Raw genomic sequence first — 19,825 nt, forward strand, 5'->3', positions numbered from 1 at the left:
TCTCAGCTTCTACCCCATCAAGTCATTTCAGAATCTTGTATGTCTCAAATAGATCGCCTCTCATTCTTCTAAATTCCAGAGAATATAGGCCCAATTTACTCAGCCTATCATAGGACAACCCCCTCATCCCAGGGACCAATTCAGTAAATCTTTACTGCACTGCCTCCAGTGCAAGTATAACCGTTCTTAAATGTTGAGACCAAACTGCACAGTATTCCAGGTTCGGTCTCACCAAAGCCCCGTACAATTCTAGTAAGACTTCTTTATTCTTGTACTCCAATCCCCTTGCAATAAAGGCCAACATGCCTTTTGCCTTCCTAACTGCCTGCTGCACCTGCATGTCAACTTTGTGCATTCCTTGCACGAGTACCCCCAAGTCTCTGAACACTTACCAGTTTCACACCTTTTAAAAAATATTCTGCTTTTCTATTTTTACGACCAAAGTGAATAACTTCACACTTCCCTACATTATACTCCAATTGCCATCTTGTTGCCCGCTCACTTCACCTGTCTATATCTCCCCACAGCTTACCTTTCCACCGAGCTTTGTATCAGCAAACTTAGGTACATTACTCTGTCTCTTCATCCAAGTCACTAATATAGAATGCAAAAATAGGTGAGGCCTCACTATTGCAGCACCCCACTATTCACTGCCTGCCAACTTGAAAATACCCCATTTATGCTCACCTTCTGCTTCCTCTGTTAACCAATCCTCTATCCACGCTAATATATTACCCCCCACACCATGAGCCCGTATCTCTCCTATTAATCTTGTGTGGCACCTTATTGAATGCCTTTTGAAAATCCAGGTATACTACATCTACTGGTTCCCCTTTATCTACCCTACTAGTTACATCCTCAAAAAAAGGAATAAATTTGTCAAACAGGATCTCTCTTTAGTAAAACCATGCTGACTTGTTCTAATCCTACCATGCTTTTCCAATGTTAAGATTTCCTTAATACACTTAATACTCAATATGTTAACTGCATAATACAAGTGTAGGATTACTAAAACATAGCCTTGCTGACCACCCAACTAAATTTTCATCCGATTACACAACTTTATCTGGGAGTCATGGTTCCACTTGGTTATCTCAAAAGCCCAGTTAAGATTAGAATTAGCCCAACCATATACTACAGCAAAAAATAAAAATGTTCTGCAGTAGTTTTGAAATAGAACAAGGGGGAAGATAAAAAAAAAAAAAGGACCTGAAGGGGAGAGGGGCAGGTTTGAGCACATTTGCTGGTTTTACAAATATAAAAGCTAGCTGCCTGATGGATGGGAAGATTCCATGCACGTGCGGACTGACAAAAAGTATCAAACTATAAATTAGTTACCGGGTTGGCATTCTTTGCACCAACGCTGGCCCTCTGCACTATAAGCTTCTTATCCCCAAGCTGCATTCCATTCAATCCTGCGATAGCCTAAAGAGAACACACATTAGTCAGAACAGGACAGAAGCATGTTTGGTGAAACTGTCCAAGAATTGCATAAATTTTCAAATGCTACATATATACTTGGCTCAAAACAAACACAATTGGGGAAGATTTCCTTTGTGGACTTTATGCAGCAAAACTGTAAACATGTTCTTTATAATCCAGTTTATGATTTCATTACATAGTGCAGAAAGCAAATCACCCCCAATGTCTTCCATGAATCAGTTGATTTAAAAACTTGGTTCTGAAAAACACAAACTGTGCATTGTTACAGATGCTGTACAACAGTACTGAATAGCATGAATTATATCAAGTCTCAAATTACAGTTTTCCACAAAAAATAGGTTTTCCTATAGTTCAGATTTCACCACCTCCCCATTTTGAATCCAAATTCTCTATTGACACTCTTTATAATAAACCTACCACAAAACAGGCAACTGAAACTGTGGGCTTCTCCACAACTTTGCAAGTATCAGCTGGTAGGAAGCAGACATACCTGAAGCCCCTGGTGGAGACCCAGCAGAAAACTGATGAAACTCATCATGCTTATGGTTGGCAGGCTTGAGTGTTGGTCTCCATAGAAGTTTAAGCCTGCAACCAGAGATGCAATGTGATCCCAGGCTTGAAGAACCAAAAGGCTGGCCGTCACCAAGCTCTCCTAGAAGCCAATGACTAAGGTATTCCTCAGGACAGCGGTCCACTTCCCCTTTACCTGTGGTTCTCAGGAGACTCCTACTATGCCATGTACATGGGCCTACACTCAGTTGATCAGCACGGAGAATAAATGGAAGTGTGCAAGAACAAGAATGATGGGCAGATAGCAGTGCTCAGGTGAGTCACACTGCCTTAAGAGAAGGAAGCAACTGGTTGTGTGATCAACAGCTCTGCATTGGAAAATGTTAATTTACATCAGTGGTACATTTAGCATATTAACTTCATGCAGCATATTAGAAGGTTGGTGTTCTGGAACTGCTGCTGGGTTAACAGTTAGGGTGGGATTGTTCAAACTAGGTGCCTTTTCTTTCTTCTAAATGTTGTGTTGTTAGCACTTGAAAAGGAGATGTTGGGGAAAACCCTGATCAACTGTTGAACCGGTTATTCTTTACACTTTTACACAAAGCCATGAAAAATTGAGATTGTACAAGTTTGAAAAATTGTCCAGCATCAATGGTCATTTTACGTTTACACCAGTTACAAAATAAGGATTCCACCTCTGTTGATATATATGACAGCATTCATGCAAACTTACCAGTTGTAATCAGCTGAAGCACAAGTGTGTGTTGACCAAAAGCAATTAAAAAAAAAGTGAAAGGACGACTTGGTCATGCAAAACAAGGTAAAAGATATAGTGGGAAACACGATGTACAATATCCTGCAACAATGCATTCAACATATTATCTCCAGTAACCATGGTGAGCTTTGAAAGGAAGTTTAAGTGAAGCATAGCACCACACCACCCTGCCACCACACCCCACCTCACAGAAAAGGGCAAACGGCGAAATAAGACAAACAAAGGTAGGGTTCAAAACAGCATAACTTTTGAATTACAGCCACTGAAAGAGGGAGAAGCAACATATAGCACCACAACAGTGGCGGGCACAACAGGAGAAGTGGCTGATCCACATTACAAGTCCACATTACTTAATTCTGATATTCTATTCTATGCTCTTTTACTCAAAAAAAAAAAGTCAAAGTATATTCCTTACCTTTTATCCAGTACATCCCCAGTTCTACAGTTCATTTTATAGGCCTACCTCAATCAGAAAATGGTTGCATCTGGTTGGCTGAAAGTTGGCCCTAAAGACCCTTCCCCCTCAGCCAATTGATTTCTACAACTCTGAAGATCGTGGCTATATGTGACCATGTCGATCAGGTCAATTTCCCAGCATCAAATTACAACTGCTTTCACTACATTAGTTTCCTCGTCTGCAGCACTTGCAGCACAAATACTCCCAGATGAGAACTTGAGGCACAGAAAGGGTTAACCATCAACTATACTATAATTGACAACATATTTTTCCAAACCATGCTTTTCCATTATATTCAGCCATCTATTTAATATCGCTCAGATTTCCATAAAAACAAAGCTATTTACAATTCCAATAATATACAATAGCTCATACCTGATCAGTAACATTGACATCCACATATTCACAGAAGGCATAGCCTTTGGACAGAGATGTTGCACTGTCCTTCACTAGGTTAAAAGCTTTCAGGGGGCCAAATGAAGTCAGTAGTTCTTTCACCTGCAAACCAAAATCAAAACAGTGCAACCATGAATGAGTAATTATTCAAAACTGCTAAAATAATTTAAATACTGTACAGATTTCCCAAATTAGTATCCAAGTTTGGGAACAAAACCTCGAACCTTTTAGGTACTGGGCATAAAATGGAGGGAGACAATTCAATAGACTATTTTACCTTAATATAATTGAAATGCACATCAGCAGTTCAGTTATATGTAGACAATCTGAAGTTTAAGAACAGGCCTCTACCAAATATTGATAGATAAGTAGTTCTTACAGTAAAAGGTAAAAAGATTCCCAGTTAAATCAAACAAGCAGCAGCCAGCACCAAGGCACGGTTACATATTAAACCACATCAGAACACCAATTCTTCAGATTCTGGTTTGAACAAAGAAAACTCTCCAGATTACTAAAAGAGAGAGAGGTGAAAATAAAGAGTTGGCCACCTCTTGCTCACCCATGATAAATCCCAGTGCGAGCAAGAGACACCCTCAATTTTAAAAGATGTACACATGAAGCAACTTCTTATTTGAAAAAAAAATCCTTTTCTGACCAGTTTACATAATCTAAAGTAACAGGTTTTTAATCAAATTTAACAAAAACAAAAAACCCTACTTGATTATTGTAGCAATGGAAAATGTTACTTGTCTTAACCGACTTTACAGATCTATCAGTTAGCTAAAACTCAGAAGTGATTTTCACAGGACTGAAGAAGAAATGTGGAACTGGAGACAGAGGGAGGGGAGGAAGGACCAAGGATGCATATCTTGGGTTCAGAGGCAAGAACAATTTTGCCAAAGATGTTCCATTTGTATAACTGCAAACTGACTGAAGGCCTGTTCTTATACTTGCAGTGATCCATTAACTAAAAACAAGTTGGGCAACAATGACCTAGCTAGATTATTAATTTTAACAAAAAAGGATATTCAAGCTTTAAAAAACTAAAGGCACAGGGAATTGGGCAGCGAATGACCCTAACAAGGGTTCGCATTAAACCATACAAGCAAATCAGTTTGCATACTATTAGCAACTGGTACTGCGTGGACCATTAGAAAGTGTTAAAACACCATGCAAAATTCAAACATGGGATACAATCCTAAATACCACCCCCTACAAAACAACATTTCTAACAATTTTCTTTCTGGCCCCAATGTTTTGCATTTCTTCCTTCACACTCCAACATCAAAACACCATCAACTTTTCCAAAATAAATTCTGACAAACACTTTGAGGCACTTAACACTCAAAATAGGTGAACAATCCCATTGGAATTCATACAAATACATATGCGATCAACAAGCAAAGTGTGACTGGAGGCCAGAGTTCCGTTTTAGCAGATTGCTTGTTCCCAACTGTTCGTAATCTCATACCCACTTCATGTAAACAAGGCTACACTTTTGCTTAAGGAAAAGTGAAACTCAATATGCTATACCAATGCCATTTGTTTACCCCAATTTATATCCATGTAGTAGACAGGAGTCATGCTGCCTCATTTACCTGGTCATAAGATCTGTGACAGCTATCAAGACTGTCCCCCAACCTACTGATGGCAGGTGGACTCGAGCACAGCATGTCTCTGCCAACCTTCTCCCAACATGAAACAAACAGTTAACCCAAGCTGAGATGTTCTGTCTAGCAGCCTGGCTAACAACTGATGAAACTTAACAATCCGAATGAAAGGCAGGGAGGTTCTCTAGAATAGAATGGTTACAGCATAGAAAGAGGCCATTCGGCCCATTTATGTGCCAGATCTCTGCAACAATTCAGCTGGTCCCACTCCCTGCCCTTTCCCATAGCACTGCAAATGTTTTCTTTTCAGGTGGTTATCCAATTTCTTTCTGGAAGCCCTGATTGAATCTGCCTCCACCATATTCTCAGGCAGTGAATTCCAGATCCTAACCACTCGCTGTGTAAAAATAAACTCATGTCGCCAATCACCTTAAATCTGGTTCGAAACCCTTCTGCCAATGGAAAGTTTCTTGCCATCTACTATGTCTAGACCACTCATGATTTTGAACAACTATCAAATCAGCGCAACCTTCTCCAAGAACCACCCCAGCTTCTCCAATCTTTCACATAACTGAAGTTCCTCATCCCTAGAACCATTCTTGTAAATGTCTTCTGCACCTTCTTAACGCATCATACCCTGCTTAAAGTGTGGTGCCCAGAATTGAACACAATACTCCAGTTGAGGCCAAGCCAGTGTTTTATAAAAGGTTCATCGTGACTTCCTTCCTTTTGTACTCTATGCTTATTTATAAAGCCAAGGATCTCATGTGCCTTTTTAACCACTTTCTCAACCTGTCCTGCCACCTCCAATAATTTGTACACATATACCGCCAGGTCTCTTTGTTCCTGCATCCCCCCTAGAACTACACCTTTATACTGCCTTGCTTCATTCTTCCGACCCAAATGTACCACTTTACACTTCTCTGCATTAAATTTCATCTGCCATATGCCTTCCCATTCCACCTGCCTGTCGATGTCCTCTTGAAGTTTATCACTATGCTCCTCACAGATCATAATACTGCCAAGTTTTGAGTCATCTGCAAATTTTGAAATGGTGCCCTGCACACCCAAGTCTAGGTCATTAATATATCTCAGGAAGAACAGTGATCTAGCACCAACCCCTGGGGAACCCCACTGTATACCTTCCTTCAGTCCAAAAAACAACCATTAGCCACTACTCAGTTTCCTTTCACGCATTTCAACTTCATATCCAAGATGCCAGTGTCCTTTTTTAATTCCATGGGTTTCAACTTTTTTGGCAAGCCTTATGTGGCATTTTATCAACTGCCTTTTGGAAGTCCATGTACACCACATCAATCGCATTACTCTCATCAAACCTTTTACATCAAAAAACTCCAAGTGAGTTCAACACAATTTGCCTTTAACAAATCAATGCTGGCTTTTCTTATTTAATCCAGACTTGTCCAAGTGACTGTTAATTTTGTCTTGAACTGTCATTTTTAAAAGCTTTCCCACCAAGGTTAAACTTATGGTTGCTGGGTTTTACCCTTATATCCTTTTCAAACAAGGGTATAACATTTGCAATTCTGTAGTCCTCTGGCACCTCCCAAGTTCCTAAGGAGGACTGGAAGATTATGGCCAGTACCTCTGCAATGTCTACGCTTACTTCCCTCAGCATTCTTGAATGCATCTGATCTGGTCCTGTTGACATACCAACTTTAAGCACAGGCAGCCTAATACGCTATCAATTGTTAACCCATCCAGCATCACAGCTACCTCCTCTTTTACTATGACTTCAGCAGCATCATCTTTGGTAAAGACAGATGCAAAGTGCTCATTTAGTATCTCAGCCATCCCCCCTGCCTCCACGCGGATCCCCTTTCTGGTCCCTAAATCGGCCTCACCCCTTCGCCTTACTACCTTTTTCCTATTTATATGCCTAGAAGACTTTCAGATTTCCTCTTATGTTAGTTGCCAGTGTCTTCTCATACTCTCTTTGCCCCTCTGAACTGGATATTCAGCCTGTTTCTCACTTGTATTATTAACATGGTATTTGTCATATGCACCCTTTTTCTGCTTCATCTTATTCTCCATCCCTTTCATTGTCTAGGGAGTTCTGGCTTTGCTTGCCCTACCTTTCCCCTCATGGAAATGTAACTTGACTGTACCCAAAACAATCTTTTTAAAGACAGTCCATTGTTCCGTTACAGTTTTGCCTACCAATCTTTGATTCCAATTTACTTGGGATAGAGCTGTTAGCAACCTATTGAAACTGGCTCCTCACCAATTAAGTATTTTTACTGTAGATTGCTCCTTGTCCTTTTCCATAGATATCCTAAACTTTGATACAATTACTTCCCTAAATGTTCCCCGACTGGCATTTGATCCATTTAACCCACCTCATCCCCCAAAATCAGGTCCAGCAATGCCTCCTTCCTTGTTGGGCTGGAAAGAAGAAAAGTTTCCTGAACATACTCCAGAAACACTTCCCCCTCTCTGCCCTTTTATTTATCCTAATATCGGCTGGGATAATGCAAGTTCCCCACTATCACTACTCTGATAAGTTTTTGCACTTCTCTAATTTCCTTGCAAACTTGCTCCATTTTTTCCCTACTAGTTCGTGGCCTATAGAGTACACCCAGTAGTGTAATGGCACTTCAACTGCTTAGGCTACTTAACACAATGGTGATCAAGACTATTAACGACGTGCACAACACTTGGAAATGCCAACCAGTAATCAGTGTATACATACAAGCGGTTTACTTTTAAAAACAAAGAAATCTCCCTCATTGGCCCAGAACCAAAGCCAGCTTTTACGGGAAGTGCATTCATAATAGTTCTGATTTCTGATCATATAAAATTTAAAATATTAAGAAAAAAAGTCATGGATTAGAGAGCATTGGTTCAATTTCATTTAACAAAATTACGTGATCACAAAAGGGTTGTCACCTTTGATTTAAGTCTTGAAGAAAGACCAGTGCCTTGAAATTAAGTGGCAAGATAATTGTACAGCCAATTTATTTCAGACGTGTTGACACCTCTGCTAAAAGAGTCAAATTTCAGGCAAATGTGCTAACCGGTTATCCTAAAGCATACATTAAAAGGTCCAGTTTCATTTATTTTTGTCCTTTTGAGTCCACAGGGATTCAAACACCTCTCAGGGTACCCCCTTTTACTGGGATTCACACACCTTCAATCCCCTTGTGCAGTGGCATTCATACATCTTCAATCCCCTTGTGCAATGGGATTCACATCTCTCGGACCCTCTCTCCTGCACCCAAAATACCAACAGAATCCAGGCATTTTTATATTTTCAGAACTCTGGACTCCAGACATGGGTTATTTTTCATCAAACACAAGCAAATCAATATCTTTTCAGCCTTCAAAAGATTAACCCATTGAGGACTATCTGCACCAATTCATAGAATTTTATGTGCATTATTGAAGAAATGTCCTTGTGGCATCTAAACCTTAACATTTTAAGGATTCAAAGTGATTGATAAGTGATGGAAACATTCTTAAATATCAAAGAACATAAAGCAAACGTGGTTCTCAAGGGGTTAATTAAGGCAATTGAGAAACTACCAGCTCAAAGATCTCAACAAAAAAAGTCCTTCATAAAAGAAACAGAAAAGTTAATTGTTGAAACAATCCTCGACTATACGAAAAGTTGGAAAAAAAAAGGAAAAAAGGTCTTACCTCCTACAGACACATATACCATAGGTCTATACGGACTACTTACTCCACTATTTAAAGTGGTTTATTCATTTGTACCAAAAACAAGTTTATATTTGTTTTCTCTTTGTTTAGGTCTACCCTCAAAGCCAGCAAATGCTCCCAGGAAGGCTGGGCAGGTCCCAGAGTTGAGGGCAGAGCAGAGCAGCTGGCTCCAAGGGTATCCGAGTGCGGGACATGAGCTCTTACTTGCCTTGTCTTACAGGTTGGCATGGCAGCAGTAGATCAGTACTACTGAACAAACTATGCGCCAAGACTTACGATCTTACAGGCCCCTAGCTGGGGACAAAGTGGGGGAACAAAAATGAAAGAGCCATGAGTATCAACCAGCAGTGACTACAAAAGGAAGGAGTCAGTATAACACTGGCTCACAAATTTAGAGTTAGAAAACAAAACTCCCTGTTCTCATTAAACCGTGCATTTCAGACTTTCTAATGTTGAATATTACAGATTTAATACCAATTTCTCCAATTGTTTCCCTCCCCCCCAGTTTTAGGTGAGTGTTAAGATAGCTACTATAAATAGGTAAAAAATTAAATAAAGTGTTGCCAAAGATCATATCATGTTTTTACTTTACAAAACATTTGAAATACATTAAATATTTAGCAGGAATTAGGAAGTCAACGTGCATCTTGCGTAAAAGTCTACTATAACCAGAGAATTGAACTATCCAGTAAAAAGAGTTACCTGAAGAAACTGAAATCAAAATTTATTCACGCAAGGCACGTACATCAGGGCTTAAAATTAATATTGATCCAGTATTTGCATATGGAAAAGTAAATTCAAAGTTTTTTTTTTTAAATAAAGCAGTCATAATGCAAACCTCCGTCCACCAATCAATAAATTCTACAAGTGAAGTAGGGTTGAATTTGTTAAAAACTCTTAAATCATCAGTTTATAACCAATCTGTATGACCACTGGTGCAGTAGTTTCACTTTCAGCTTTGAATTTACTTAGAGGTAGTCTGTGCTTCAGGCATGCATGAAACTATCCTTCAAGATGGTCCAAATTATTTATGCAACTTATCTGTAGGTAGTCCAGTCTGAGGCAGGAAAAAGTTCTGAAGGTGCTTAAAGTCAATAATGCAATTTTTATTAAAATTGGGGAACCCCCCACCCCCCCACCACCAAAAAAGTGCATTGGTCAGTATGGACAAGTGGATCCAAGTTAATTTTCAGCCCAAACCTTGAGTGCCCTTTGCCCATCTTTTTAGTTTAACTTCAAAAGAATCAAATCAAGAACATTCAATATAAGTAATTAATAAGCCAACGTGATATGATCCTTCAAAGGCAATTTTATAGTAAAACCAAGCTTGAACTACATAAATTTATCAAAGTGTTTTTAACACTACATATAAGGTAAAGAAATTGACTGTAATTGCATCTCACCTTTATGTGCCGAACGGTTTAGGAATCTAAAAAACCTGTAAAAACTGAACTGCTGTGAAAAGAAAACGGGGCTAAAACGAAAAGCTTCACCACTGTAAAAGTAGGCCATCTTGGCAAACTAAAAGTTCTACAATTCCAAATACCCGCACTAATTTACAAACAATTAAAATGCTAAAGTTGAAAATGAAGCCACATTTAGAGTCCTAAAGGCGAAGAAAAGGCCTTAAGATGCAAGTTATCTGCTAGCAATGTTGCTACAGAATGAAATTCACTGTACGGTTTGTGGTGCTGGTATTGCATGTTTGGATCTTTAAGACATAGTGTCACCCTTCAGCGGCCCGAGCTGTTGTTTCCCTTGCTGCAAAAGGAAGCCAGCGAAACTTGCTTGAGCAAAAATGGTGATTTTATTTATTAGGTAACAGATTCTCAGCCACTTTATTAAAATCAGAATTTTCACACAAGCAATTTCACATTTTAAAAAATTCAGGGAATAAGTGGGTGGGAAGAAAAGAAGCTATATTATCAATTTCAAAACAAGCACCAATCTGATTTCACCCATCATCATCACTATAAACAACAAACGGTCTTTGCTCAGTGATTTGCCCAGAAAGATTTTATATATAAAATCACATTTTAAAACCTCTCAGTATAAAGGACTGGTCCAATTATACTGGCTAAATAGAAACCAATAAGTGATAAAAGAAAAATGCCATCTTCAAAACTAGTTTGGAATTGCTTTGGAGAAAGCTGACACCTTGAACAGTCAATAACTGCAACATAACTATCAGAGCAGCTATGTTTGGTCGATGGCACAAATCAGTACAGCTTTGGATATATGAAGTTGAAGAGGAGAAAGAGCAGAACGATACTGTCAGCTTTCTCCGAGTGGGTCGTATCCATAGCTACCTGATCATCATTGAGGTAATTGGGCAAACCGCCAATGAAAAGCTTGTGTGGAGAATCCGGAACCACTGTGGAGACAACACCTAGAGAGAGACAAGAGAAACAAAAACATGGCGATATAAACATCCTGGACTAAAAGCTAGTGGAGTATGGGTCATTATGTTGCACAATTAATTAAATAAAAAAAAAAAGGAAAAATATCAGGATCACACGAAACATTTCACCTCATGATGGGAGGTAGGCAAAGGATTCAGAAAGACTGAATCACCCTGGAGGCTTCTACTTAGTGGTTAGGAAGACATGGTGCAATGAGGTACACAAGCTATACCCTGGAAGTGAGATGATCTTCTTCCATGTGGTATACAAGTGCATGTGCAGACGTGATAATACCATCATGCTTATCAATGATGTCAGCCACCACTGGGAGTTGAGCCATCTCAAGTTTGTGGGGGGGGGGGGGACAAAGGAAGGGTTCAGATAATGGAGCTTGGTTATGTTTTGTCTTAGAGAACAAAAGGTAATTATGGAACACTTAGGAAAGATTATATATTGGAAGTTTCTTCCTGCACCTTAATTTGATTGAACTCACCCCCTTTTTAAAAAAAAAAGCAAGCCACATATGGGTCAGAGGAAAGCAGAAGCGTAACTGGTAAAACCTTCTGACTTACAGTATTGCGAATGTGGCCCTAGTCACATGCGCACGTTCCCAGGCTGGCAGAGAATCTTGCTGCGCCAGCTGCTCCAAACCGGAACATAAAGACTCTGCAGGTTTCCAAAATCCACAAGTGAGTGAACTTTTAATAGTTGCAGGTGTTAAGAACCGGTGAGGATGGAAGAGATTAAAATAAAGAAAAAAAATTGAGAAAAATGTCAAAAGAAGCAAGAAAAATGTTCAAAAGGAAAGAGAAAAACAAAAAAAAAAGAGAAGAGCAAAAGTGAAGGTGAATTCTTTTCATAAAGTGTACTTCCCCCACCTCCTCCCCACCACAAGAGCTAAAGCAGCATTGTTTTAAAATTCCAAACCTTAAATATAGGAAGCCAATACTTTTACATTTTAAGCATTATCTGAACCCATTTACCATCATTACTGAATCTCTGTTCAATTTACTTTGTTTAATTTCACAGCATCTAATATAACAGGAGTAATAGGGACTTAGCCAAACTATTGCCATATTTCCTCTTAAGCAACCTGGCTAAAGATGCCTAGTCACTTATCCAAGTCAGAGGTTTTCAGCACTTCATGAGATCGCTGTGCTGCTAATGTTGTGGGCACACGAGCTTGACAACTGCGCTGTTCCATCTCCCAATATGGGAATCTAGCAGAGTCAGCAGCCTCCTGAAAAAGCAGCCTCAGTACAAAAGGCTCTAACAATTCTGGATCACTGGAAATAACCACCCCCAAAATATTTGAGGTTATTTTAGGCAACAAGAATGGTGTATAACATTTACTGACCCATTTTAACGTCATTTCTGACGTCAACATAATTTTCCTTAAATCAGGTTGCAACTCAGAAGGTTCATACAATCCAAGTCAGGTAGTCACCCTGAGCTTTTCATCCACCGAATTATAATTCTGCTGTGCGAGTTCTGACACTGACTTTCCTTGCATTTTGTTTGAAATAGTATCTGCATTTTGTTGAATTTCATTTTTGTAAGATGTTTGTATAAATTGTTTTTTTTTCTATTTTAGCCAACAAATAGCTGATGTGAATAACATTTTGGTGACCTGACATTACATCTGATGCATGCAGTATACTTAAACCTGCAAAGGAAGTCCAGCACACAGATGTTGCATTTTTTGACGGACCTGGAACATGGAAAGAAGGTTGCTCAGACATGCCTGGCAGAGGTTGGTAATCGTGGGGACGTCGGATCTTCAAAGACTGACCCTGGAAGATGATGCCATCGAACGCCATAGCTTGCGTAGTTTCATCAACTGAGCGGAACTAAGAAGAGACCAACAGTACATATCACATTAAATTTTAAAAAAGACCAGATCAGCAGACAATTAAAGCAGAGGCATGAAATGCTTCAGTTCTTTTTAGGTAGAGCAGATCTTAACTGAAGAAATATTTAAGGTTAATTTGCAACAGCCGCCTTATCTTCTGGTAAGATACCAAATAAAAGGCGTGCCTTTCATACAGGGAAAAGAGAAACAAACATATGGGCGACTCAACACACTCCTTATTGCAATGTCAAGACCAGCATTGCGAGAGACTTGGAAACAGGTCACTTGCATACCCTCTCTATTGGAAACGCGTAAATTGCAAAAAGCAACAAAACATAAGTAAGTGAAATTCTTACAAAGCATTCTTAAAAAGTTAAGAGGAAGTCATTTTATAAAAGGAGGAAGAAAATATACTGCACTCCTTTAATTTTTAATTCATATTTTCTCTTCACAGGCTATAGATTTTCCTCTAGTAAATTAATGTGCGTTTAGTAACATAGTAATTACTGCACTAAGCTGACTTGAGCTCAGCTCAGTTTAAGAATTCAGTTCAACCAATTAGGTTACTGTCTTATCTTTAAGATATGTATTATTCTAGATTTTGAAATGCATATGCCCTCAAAAGGATTAACCCAAGGCAGTGCACAATGAATGATCTATTTGATGGCAGCTCTCCTCTTGAAAAAAAGAGGATCCTTATCAATGACCACTAGACTTATACACATCTTTTGTTCCAATCAAGTAGCTGATAACTCACTTTGCCCAAAGTAAAGAAAGCTGAGCAATGAAGACAAACATTTGTTTTAGAAATTAGATAGAAATCAAAAACAGACTTACCTCAAGAAAAGCAAAGTTTTTATCTTGGTTGATCTGTACAGCCAATACAGGGTTCCCTGGAGCCTGCGACAACCCAGCAAGGCGCATCTGAGCATTAAAGAAGTCTGCCATGGCTTCCTAAGAGAATAAAGGGTATTCAGACATTTTAAAATCTGCTAGTGTATCATGTATCCACTGTATCATGAATGCATGCACTTTTCCCATGTTTTGACATGCTATCAACACTTAAAATCAGCCACCAACAGCTGAGTTTTCTACAAACCCATGAAATTCTATCCACTTAAGAGCCATTGTCAAAGTTACTTCTTCTGAATCTGTCAACAGGCTGTACAAATGTTTTTGTTGGGGGGGGGGGGGGGGGGGTAAATTGCTATTTACTAAAAATCATACCTCAAGTGGCTGCTCCTATCCCCTCTCCAATTTTCACCCAATCACATCTATTGAAAAAGGTAAAGGTAGTGGCTCGTGCGGAGGTACAATTCTGAGTGTTTTCCGTGTGCTCAACTAGGCTGCGAGTATTGCAAGATCCATTTGACTGTAGGAAGCAGAGTTGCGTTCAATTCTGTGTGCTTATACAAGATTGACACCAGTCTCACTTCTGGCAATGGCTGTTTATAAAGCGATCATAGAGTAAGCCATGGTTGATTTTTCCATTCCTGGGCCTAAGGATTTTAATGCCAATTCTAGTCAGCTCAGTGCCCACCACATGGCACACTGACCATGAAGGTATTTTTTTGGGGGTGGAAGGAAGAGAAATTAGAGAATCCATATAGCTCCATGCTCAAATATAGTTAAATAAAATTGAAAAATTTTGATGGCTGTCTTGTGATAGAGCTGCTGTTAATCTCACCTAAAGGCCTGCTACCTGACCCGAACCCGACACGTGTCGGGTCGCACTTCTGGGTCCAGCATTCGGGCTGGAATGGACACGGTGTATCACCAGCTCAGGTGAGTGACTCTAATGCTAATTTACTTTTTGTACTTTAAAAAGGTGGTTTTGTTAGTTATTTTTAGCTTGTGCAGGTAAGGAACAAAGTGAAAAACGGAAGGAAAGTTAACTGATGGTCGGGTGCGGGAAAAAAAATGGAAGGGTTCGGGCCTCATTTGCAGGCCCGAGCAGGCCTTTAATCTCACTACACTTTTACCCATAAGCAGCAAAACATTAATCTTATCAAGACAGAATTATTAAGACATGAGGGGCAAAAAAAATCTTACAAACATCCTATCCCAGACCAATTCCACTGATATCGGACTTCGTTGATTTACACTGGCGAACTGGTCTGCCGATACCTCATTAAAAATTCTCATTCTCATATTTAAATCCCTTTGTGGCCTTGCCCCTCCCCATCACTAACCTCCTCCAGCCCGTGAACGGTTCATTTATCCGACTCTGGCCACTTCTGCCTTTGTCCCCACCATTCGTCCTACTTTGCCTTCAGCTGCACAGGCTCCATGATCTGGAATTCCCTCCCTAAACCCAACCGCTCTCAATCTCGGTCTCCTCCTCCAAGTAAAAGCCTCGGCTCAGTGGGAACACTCACCTCTGAACAAGGCTATGAATTCAAGCCTCACTCCAGAGACTCGAGAACATAATGAGGTTGACACTCCAGTGCAGTACTAAGGGAGTGCTGTACTGTTGCAGCCATCATCTTTTGGATGAGATGCTAATCTGAGGCCTTCACAGCCCTCAAGTGGATGCAAAAGATCCCACGGCACTATTCAAAGAACAGGGCAATTGTCCTGGCATCCTAGCCAACATTTATCCTACAACACACACCTTGCTGTTTACAAATTGGCAGTCATGTTTCTGACATTACAACAGCGATTAAACTTCAAAAGAAAGTGCTTTAAGATGTCCTGAGGTTGTGAAAGGCACTACAAAAAAGGCAATTGTCTTCCTTTACAATGATTGTTATTTTTGCAACTTGTAAGATTAATTTAAACCAAAATCAGGAAGCCATGAAGGATAATCTTTATTCTTTTTCCCAGCTGCAAAATTAACACGCACTGAGCTTTTCCAACCTCTGTCTGCAATCCTGCAATTTCACATCCTTTAAAATGGATGGTGGGACTAAAAAAAGCGGGCTCTCAAGCACACAGGGGTTTTTTTTTTGAAGTCAGATGGTTCATCGCTTCCCCAGAATTCCCAATACCTTGACCCATCTCCATGAAATCACCTTTCAACCATTTTAATGAGAATTGCTTCTGTCATATTAAGCCAAAGCAACGAGGTAGCGGGAAGGGCGGCACAGTGGCGCAGTGGTTAGCACCGCAGCCTCACAGCTCCAGGGACCCAGGTTCGATTCTGGGTACTGCCAGTGCGGAGTTTGCAAGTTCTCCCTGTGACTGCGTGGGTTTTCGCCGGGTGCTCCGGTTTCCTCCCACAGCCAAAGACTTGCAGGTGATAGCTAAATTGGCCATTGTAAATTGCCTTTAGTGTAGGTAGGTGGTAGGGAATATGGGATTACTATAGGGTTAGTATAAATGGGTGGTTGTTGGTCGGCACGGACTCGGTGGGCCAAAGGGCCTGTTTCAGTGCTGTATCTCTCGAAATAAAAAAAACAGTAAAAATACACTTAGAAACTTTGCACTTGCCTCAGTAACACCAAAGGGTATGTTGCCAACATACAGTCGTCTGGCTTGCCTGGTCATTTGGCTGCCAATGATTGGAACTTGTGTTGGTGTGATCGTCACACCACCTACTGTGGAGGTCGCCAAGAGTGCTGTGGCAGGGATCTGACCCGCAGCTAAGAAAATGAGAGAGAGACACATAGACAGATTCTTTTCCTTAGTGTGATATGGACGTATTCACTGAAGAGCAGCACTACAGCAACAACAGCATCATGTAATGGTCTGAGTTAGCTCTTATTAAACCCAACATAAGAAATTGGAAGAATCTACCTTGCATTGCCTTGTACTGCATTGGGGTAATGTGCTCAAAGCCTGGTGGAGGCACATCCCAGTACCTGTAGGGCTTCTTTCTGCGAGAGCGACGGGGAGACCGACTGTAAGGGAAAAAGCAAATAAACTTGCAAAATTAAATGTTTTCATACGGAAATGTATGCTAGTGAAACATCAGCTACCACACACACACACCAAGCAGGATCAACTTTGATCTGTATTTTGAAATATTCTTCACATACTACAGAACCTAGACCACTTCACTGAAAGGGTGAATTATAAAAGAACTTCTTAGAACCATTGATAGAGCCCATATAGCCCCACAAGCAGTATAAAAGAAAAGATCTACCACCCCACCACCCAGAGAGACAGCAAAGCTATCACTAGAATAAAGAAATGCAACCCGAAGGGTAGGTTGACATCATGGATCTTTGGTATGCATACTTCACGCTGAACAAGGTAGATTCTTCCATATTTGGTAGCATCATAAAGTTTCATTTTCATATCCTCCATACACCTCAAATGAACTTACTGGTCTTGATCAGAGATTTGGAGCAGGTGGAATATATTGCAGGTCAGATGATTTTAAAAATAAAACTTTTAATTAAATACTCCATGTAGCTATCCTGTTACGTTCTTCTGCCATGGTTTTCTTTTAGTCAAATGGTCTACTTCTTCTCCAGAATTCTCAGAGGTTTTGCCCATCTCCACGCCCTCTTTGCCTATCATATTAATGAGAACAGCTACTGCAATGAAAACTGCATCAGTCCTCTTAGTTTCCCAATAGCGCCTACTCACTCAAATCAATCTCCACTTGGATTATAGCTCTCAGTTCCTAATCAGACATCCTCAAATACAATAAAAGGTGGTGTCAGTACCATTACCTGGCCAAAACTGAACAGTAACTATCTCGGCTCTTCTGCAACTCCTCTATACATTCAAAGCACCTATTGCCAACAAAGACATCCCAGCCGCTGGTCTGCCCTACAATAATTAAATAAGCAATCATCACTTTGTTAACTGGTCCACCACTGGATTCAAGATCCTGCAAATGGTCTTCATCTCAGAGTACACCACGACGTCAGGGTGCACTAAAGATTGACTGGGAGTCAGCTAGCATACTGTCATGGGGCAACAAGATTACCACCTTGTTTTTGACATCAGCGCCCAAGAGCAGCTCCTTCAGTGCTTATGTACCTGTGCACCGTCATCCACCTGGAGCTGCATGAATTGTTTCTGGACCAGAGCATTATACTTTATCAAGATTAATAGTATCAACTGGAGTTCAAGCCTGCTTGATTCTGTTAAAAGGACTCAAGGCCACGAGACAAACCCAAGTCCTCCCAACTTGTCAGGGTTCTTAACCCTGTACTTTTCCTGGAGTCACTACTTTAAATCTTGGGATGATATAGTTGCCACCAAGAGAGAAACACATTTAAAAAACGAATGGGAAAAGGACAGTAGAATGGGATAGAACAGCTTCCTCCAAAGTACCAGTGCAGACTTGACAGGCTAAATGGTCAGCTTCAGTACTGCAAAGTTGAAACTAGTGGTCAACGGCAGTCAGATTTCTGTCCTTCGAGAAGGCAACATACTCTGAAGGATGAACAAATTTTCCAACAGCATGAAGATTCTTGCACATTTGTCCAAAGATGAACGTCTGTAGGTATGGTGTTCTGCTTTGGCTCAAGATGAGATTTTAAAGTGCAATCAAAAACTAGAGACTGGGAAAGATGCAGACAACCCACTGGACAGATGCCTAGTTTCTTGAAATGATGCTCAGATATGCTAGTCATTTTACTATGTGCAAGTGCTGATGCAATACAAATTAGGGTGTACAAGAACTACTCTGTACTGGCATTGAGTGCCGAGAACGACCAGGTTTGGCTGTAATGCCTCTTCTCAGTAGTGTTTAGCTATGGAACCAGAGTGCAACTGTACTCCAACATGAGTCTGCAGCTTCTGGATACAGAGGAAGAAAACAAAGCATGGTAAACAATTATTTCAGGCAGGAGAGGGAACTAGATCACTTGAATTGATCTTCAGCATTCAAAACTGAATGACATACTACTTTAAAAAAAAAATCTTAATCCCAAATGGCAAACTAAAGAGGACTAAATGTACAATGTAAATACTTTCCTAGGTTTTGAACTTTTCTAGAAATTGTCAGCTTATCAAATTTTCACTCCAGACCATCCACCGCCAGCAACTGACTTGCTTCCAGTCCACTTCCATGCTGCTGTGATGGCAGCCAGCAACACTTGAATCTCATGATTTATTCTTTCTTCTTGGAAGCTACCAGCCTTTGCCAAGTGCCTCTCAAGATGACACAGCCATGGACAGCACTGCTGCAGCCATGTACACCAATACTACAGAAGTGCAATGCTTTAGGTGCCAACACTTGAGAAACAGCAAGTTACCTGTGACGCTTCCGTTCTCGTGAAGCGCTTCGCTTATCCCTGCTTCTGCTTCGCCCTCCTCGACTTCGACTGCGCTTTTCTCTGCTTCGACTTCTCCGTTTTTTATCCCGGCTTCTGCTTCTAGAAACGCTTCGACTTTTCTTCTTGTGCCTTTCCTTTTCCCGTTCTAGGAATGAAAGGCAGTGAAAACTTATGATTGAGTCATGGGTATAATACTCAATGGAAAGGAGAAAACAAAAAAACTGATCTGCTGTATAAGGGTCAGCTAATTCAACATTGTCTGCTTTACACCAATCGCCCCAAGTTAGAATTACACCCCAGAAGTGCAACTGAGTCAGGGTAGTCTCAGTTACAAAACATCTCAAATTAAGTCTGAAAATGGTTAATCTCTCACACCGAAATGGAAGATAAACATGTTTGCCATTTTACACTGGCACAACACAGGTACTCTTCTGCAGAGGACAGGAGAATTGTTAGAACACATTGCTGGAGCAGAATGTAGGAAGTTTTACTTTTCCATTGTCTAAGACTGGCATCTATC

At 40.3% G+C, this 19,825-nt stretch overlaps 1 protein-coding gene across 3 annotated transcripts in view; it reads right to left on the reverse strand.

The window, feature by feature from the left end:
* LOC137384225 (splicing factor U2AF 65 kDa subunit-like) overlaps positions 1-19,825 on the reverse strand; it is a 44,429-nt gene that overhangs the window by 10,542 nt on the left and 14,062 nt on the right. Inside the window, exons 2-9 of one of the 3 annotated variants that reach the window (XM_068057938.1) lie at positions 19,285-19,450; positions 16,865-16,968; positions 16,559-16,710; positions 13,964-14,080; positions 13,019-13,124; positions 11,182-11,261; positions 3,561-3,683; positions 1,339-1,425 (exon numbers count right to left, since the gene is read on the reverse strand). In XM_068057938.1, coding sequence (XP_067914039.1) covers positions 1,339-1,425; positions 3,561-3,683; positions 11,182-11,261; positions 13,019-13,124; positions 13,964-14,080; positions 16,559-16,710; positions 16,865-16,968; positions 19,285-19,450 — 935 coding nt within the window. Of the gene's footprint in view, positions 1-1,338; positions 1,426-3,560; positions 3,684-11,181; positions 11,262-12,940; positions 13,125-13,963; positions 14,081-16,558; positions 16,711-16,864; positions 16,969-19,284; positions 19,451-19,825 lie in introns of all 3 variants that reach the window. The other 2 variants (XM_068057937.1, XM_068057936.1) reach the window with 2 other exon arrangements.

This window comes from Heterodontus francisci, chromosome 26 (assembly GCF_036365525.1).
Source record: "Heterodontus francisci isolate sHetFra1 chromosome 26, sHetFra1.hap1, whole genome shotgun sequence".
Classification (NCBI taxonomy): Eukaryota; Metazoa; Chordata; class Chondrichthyes; order Heterodontiformes; family Heterodontidae; genus Heterodontus; species Heterodontus francisci.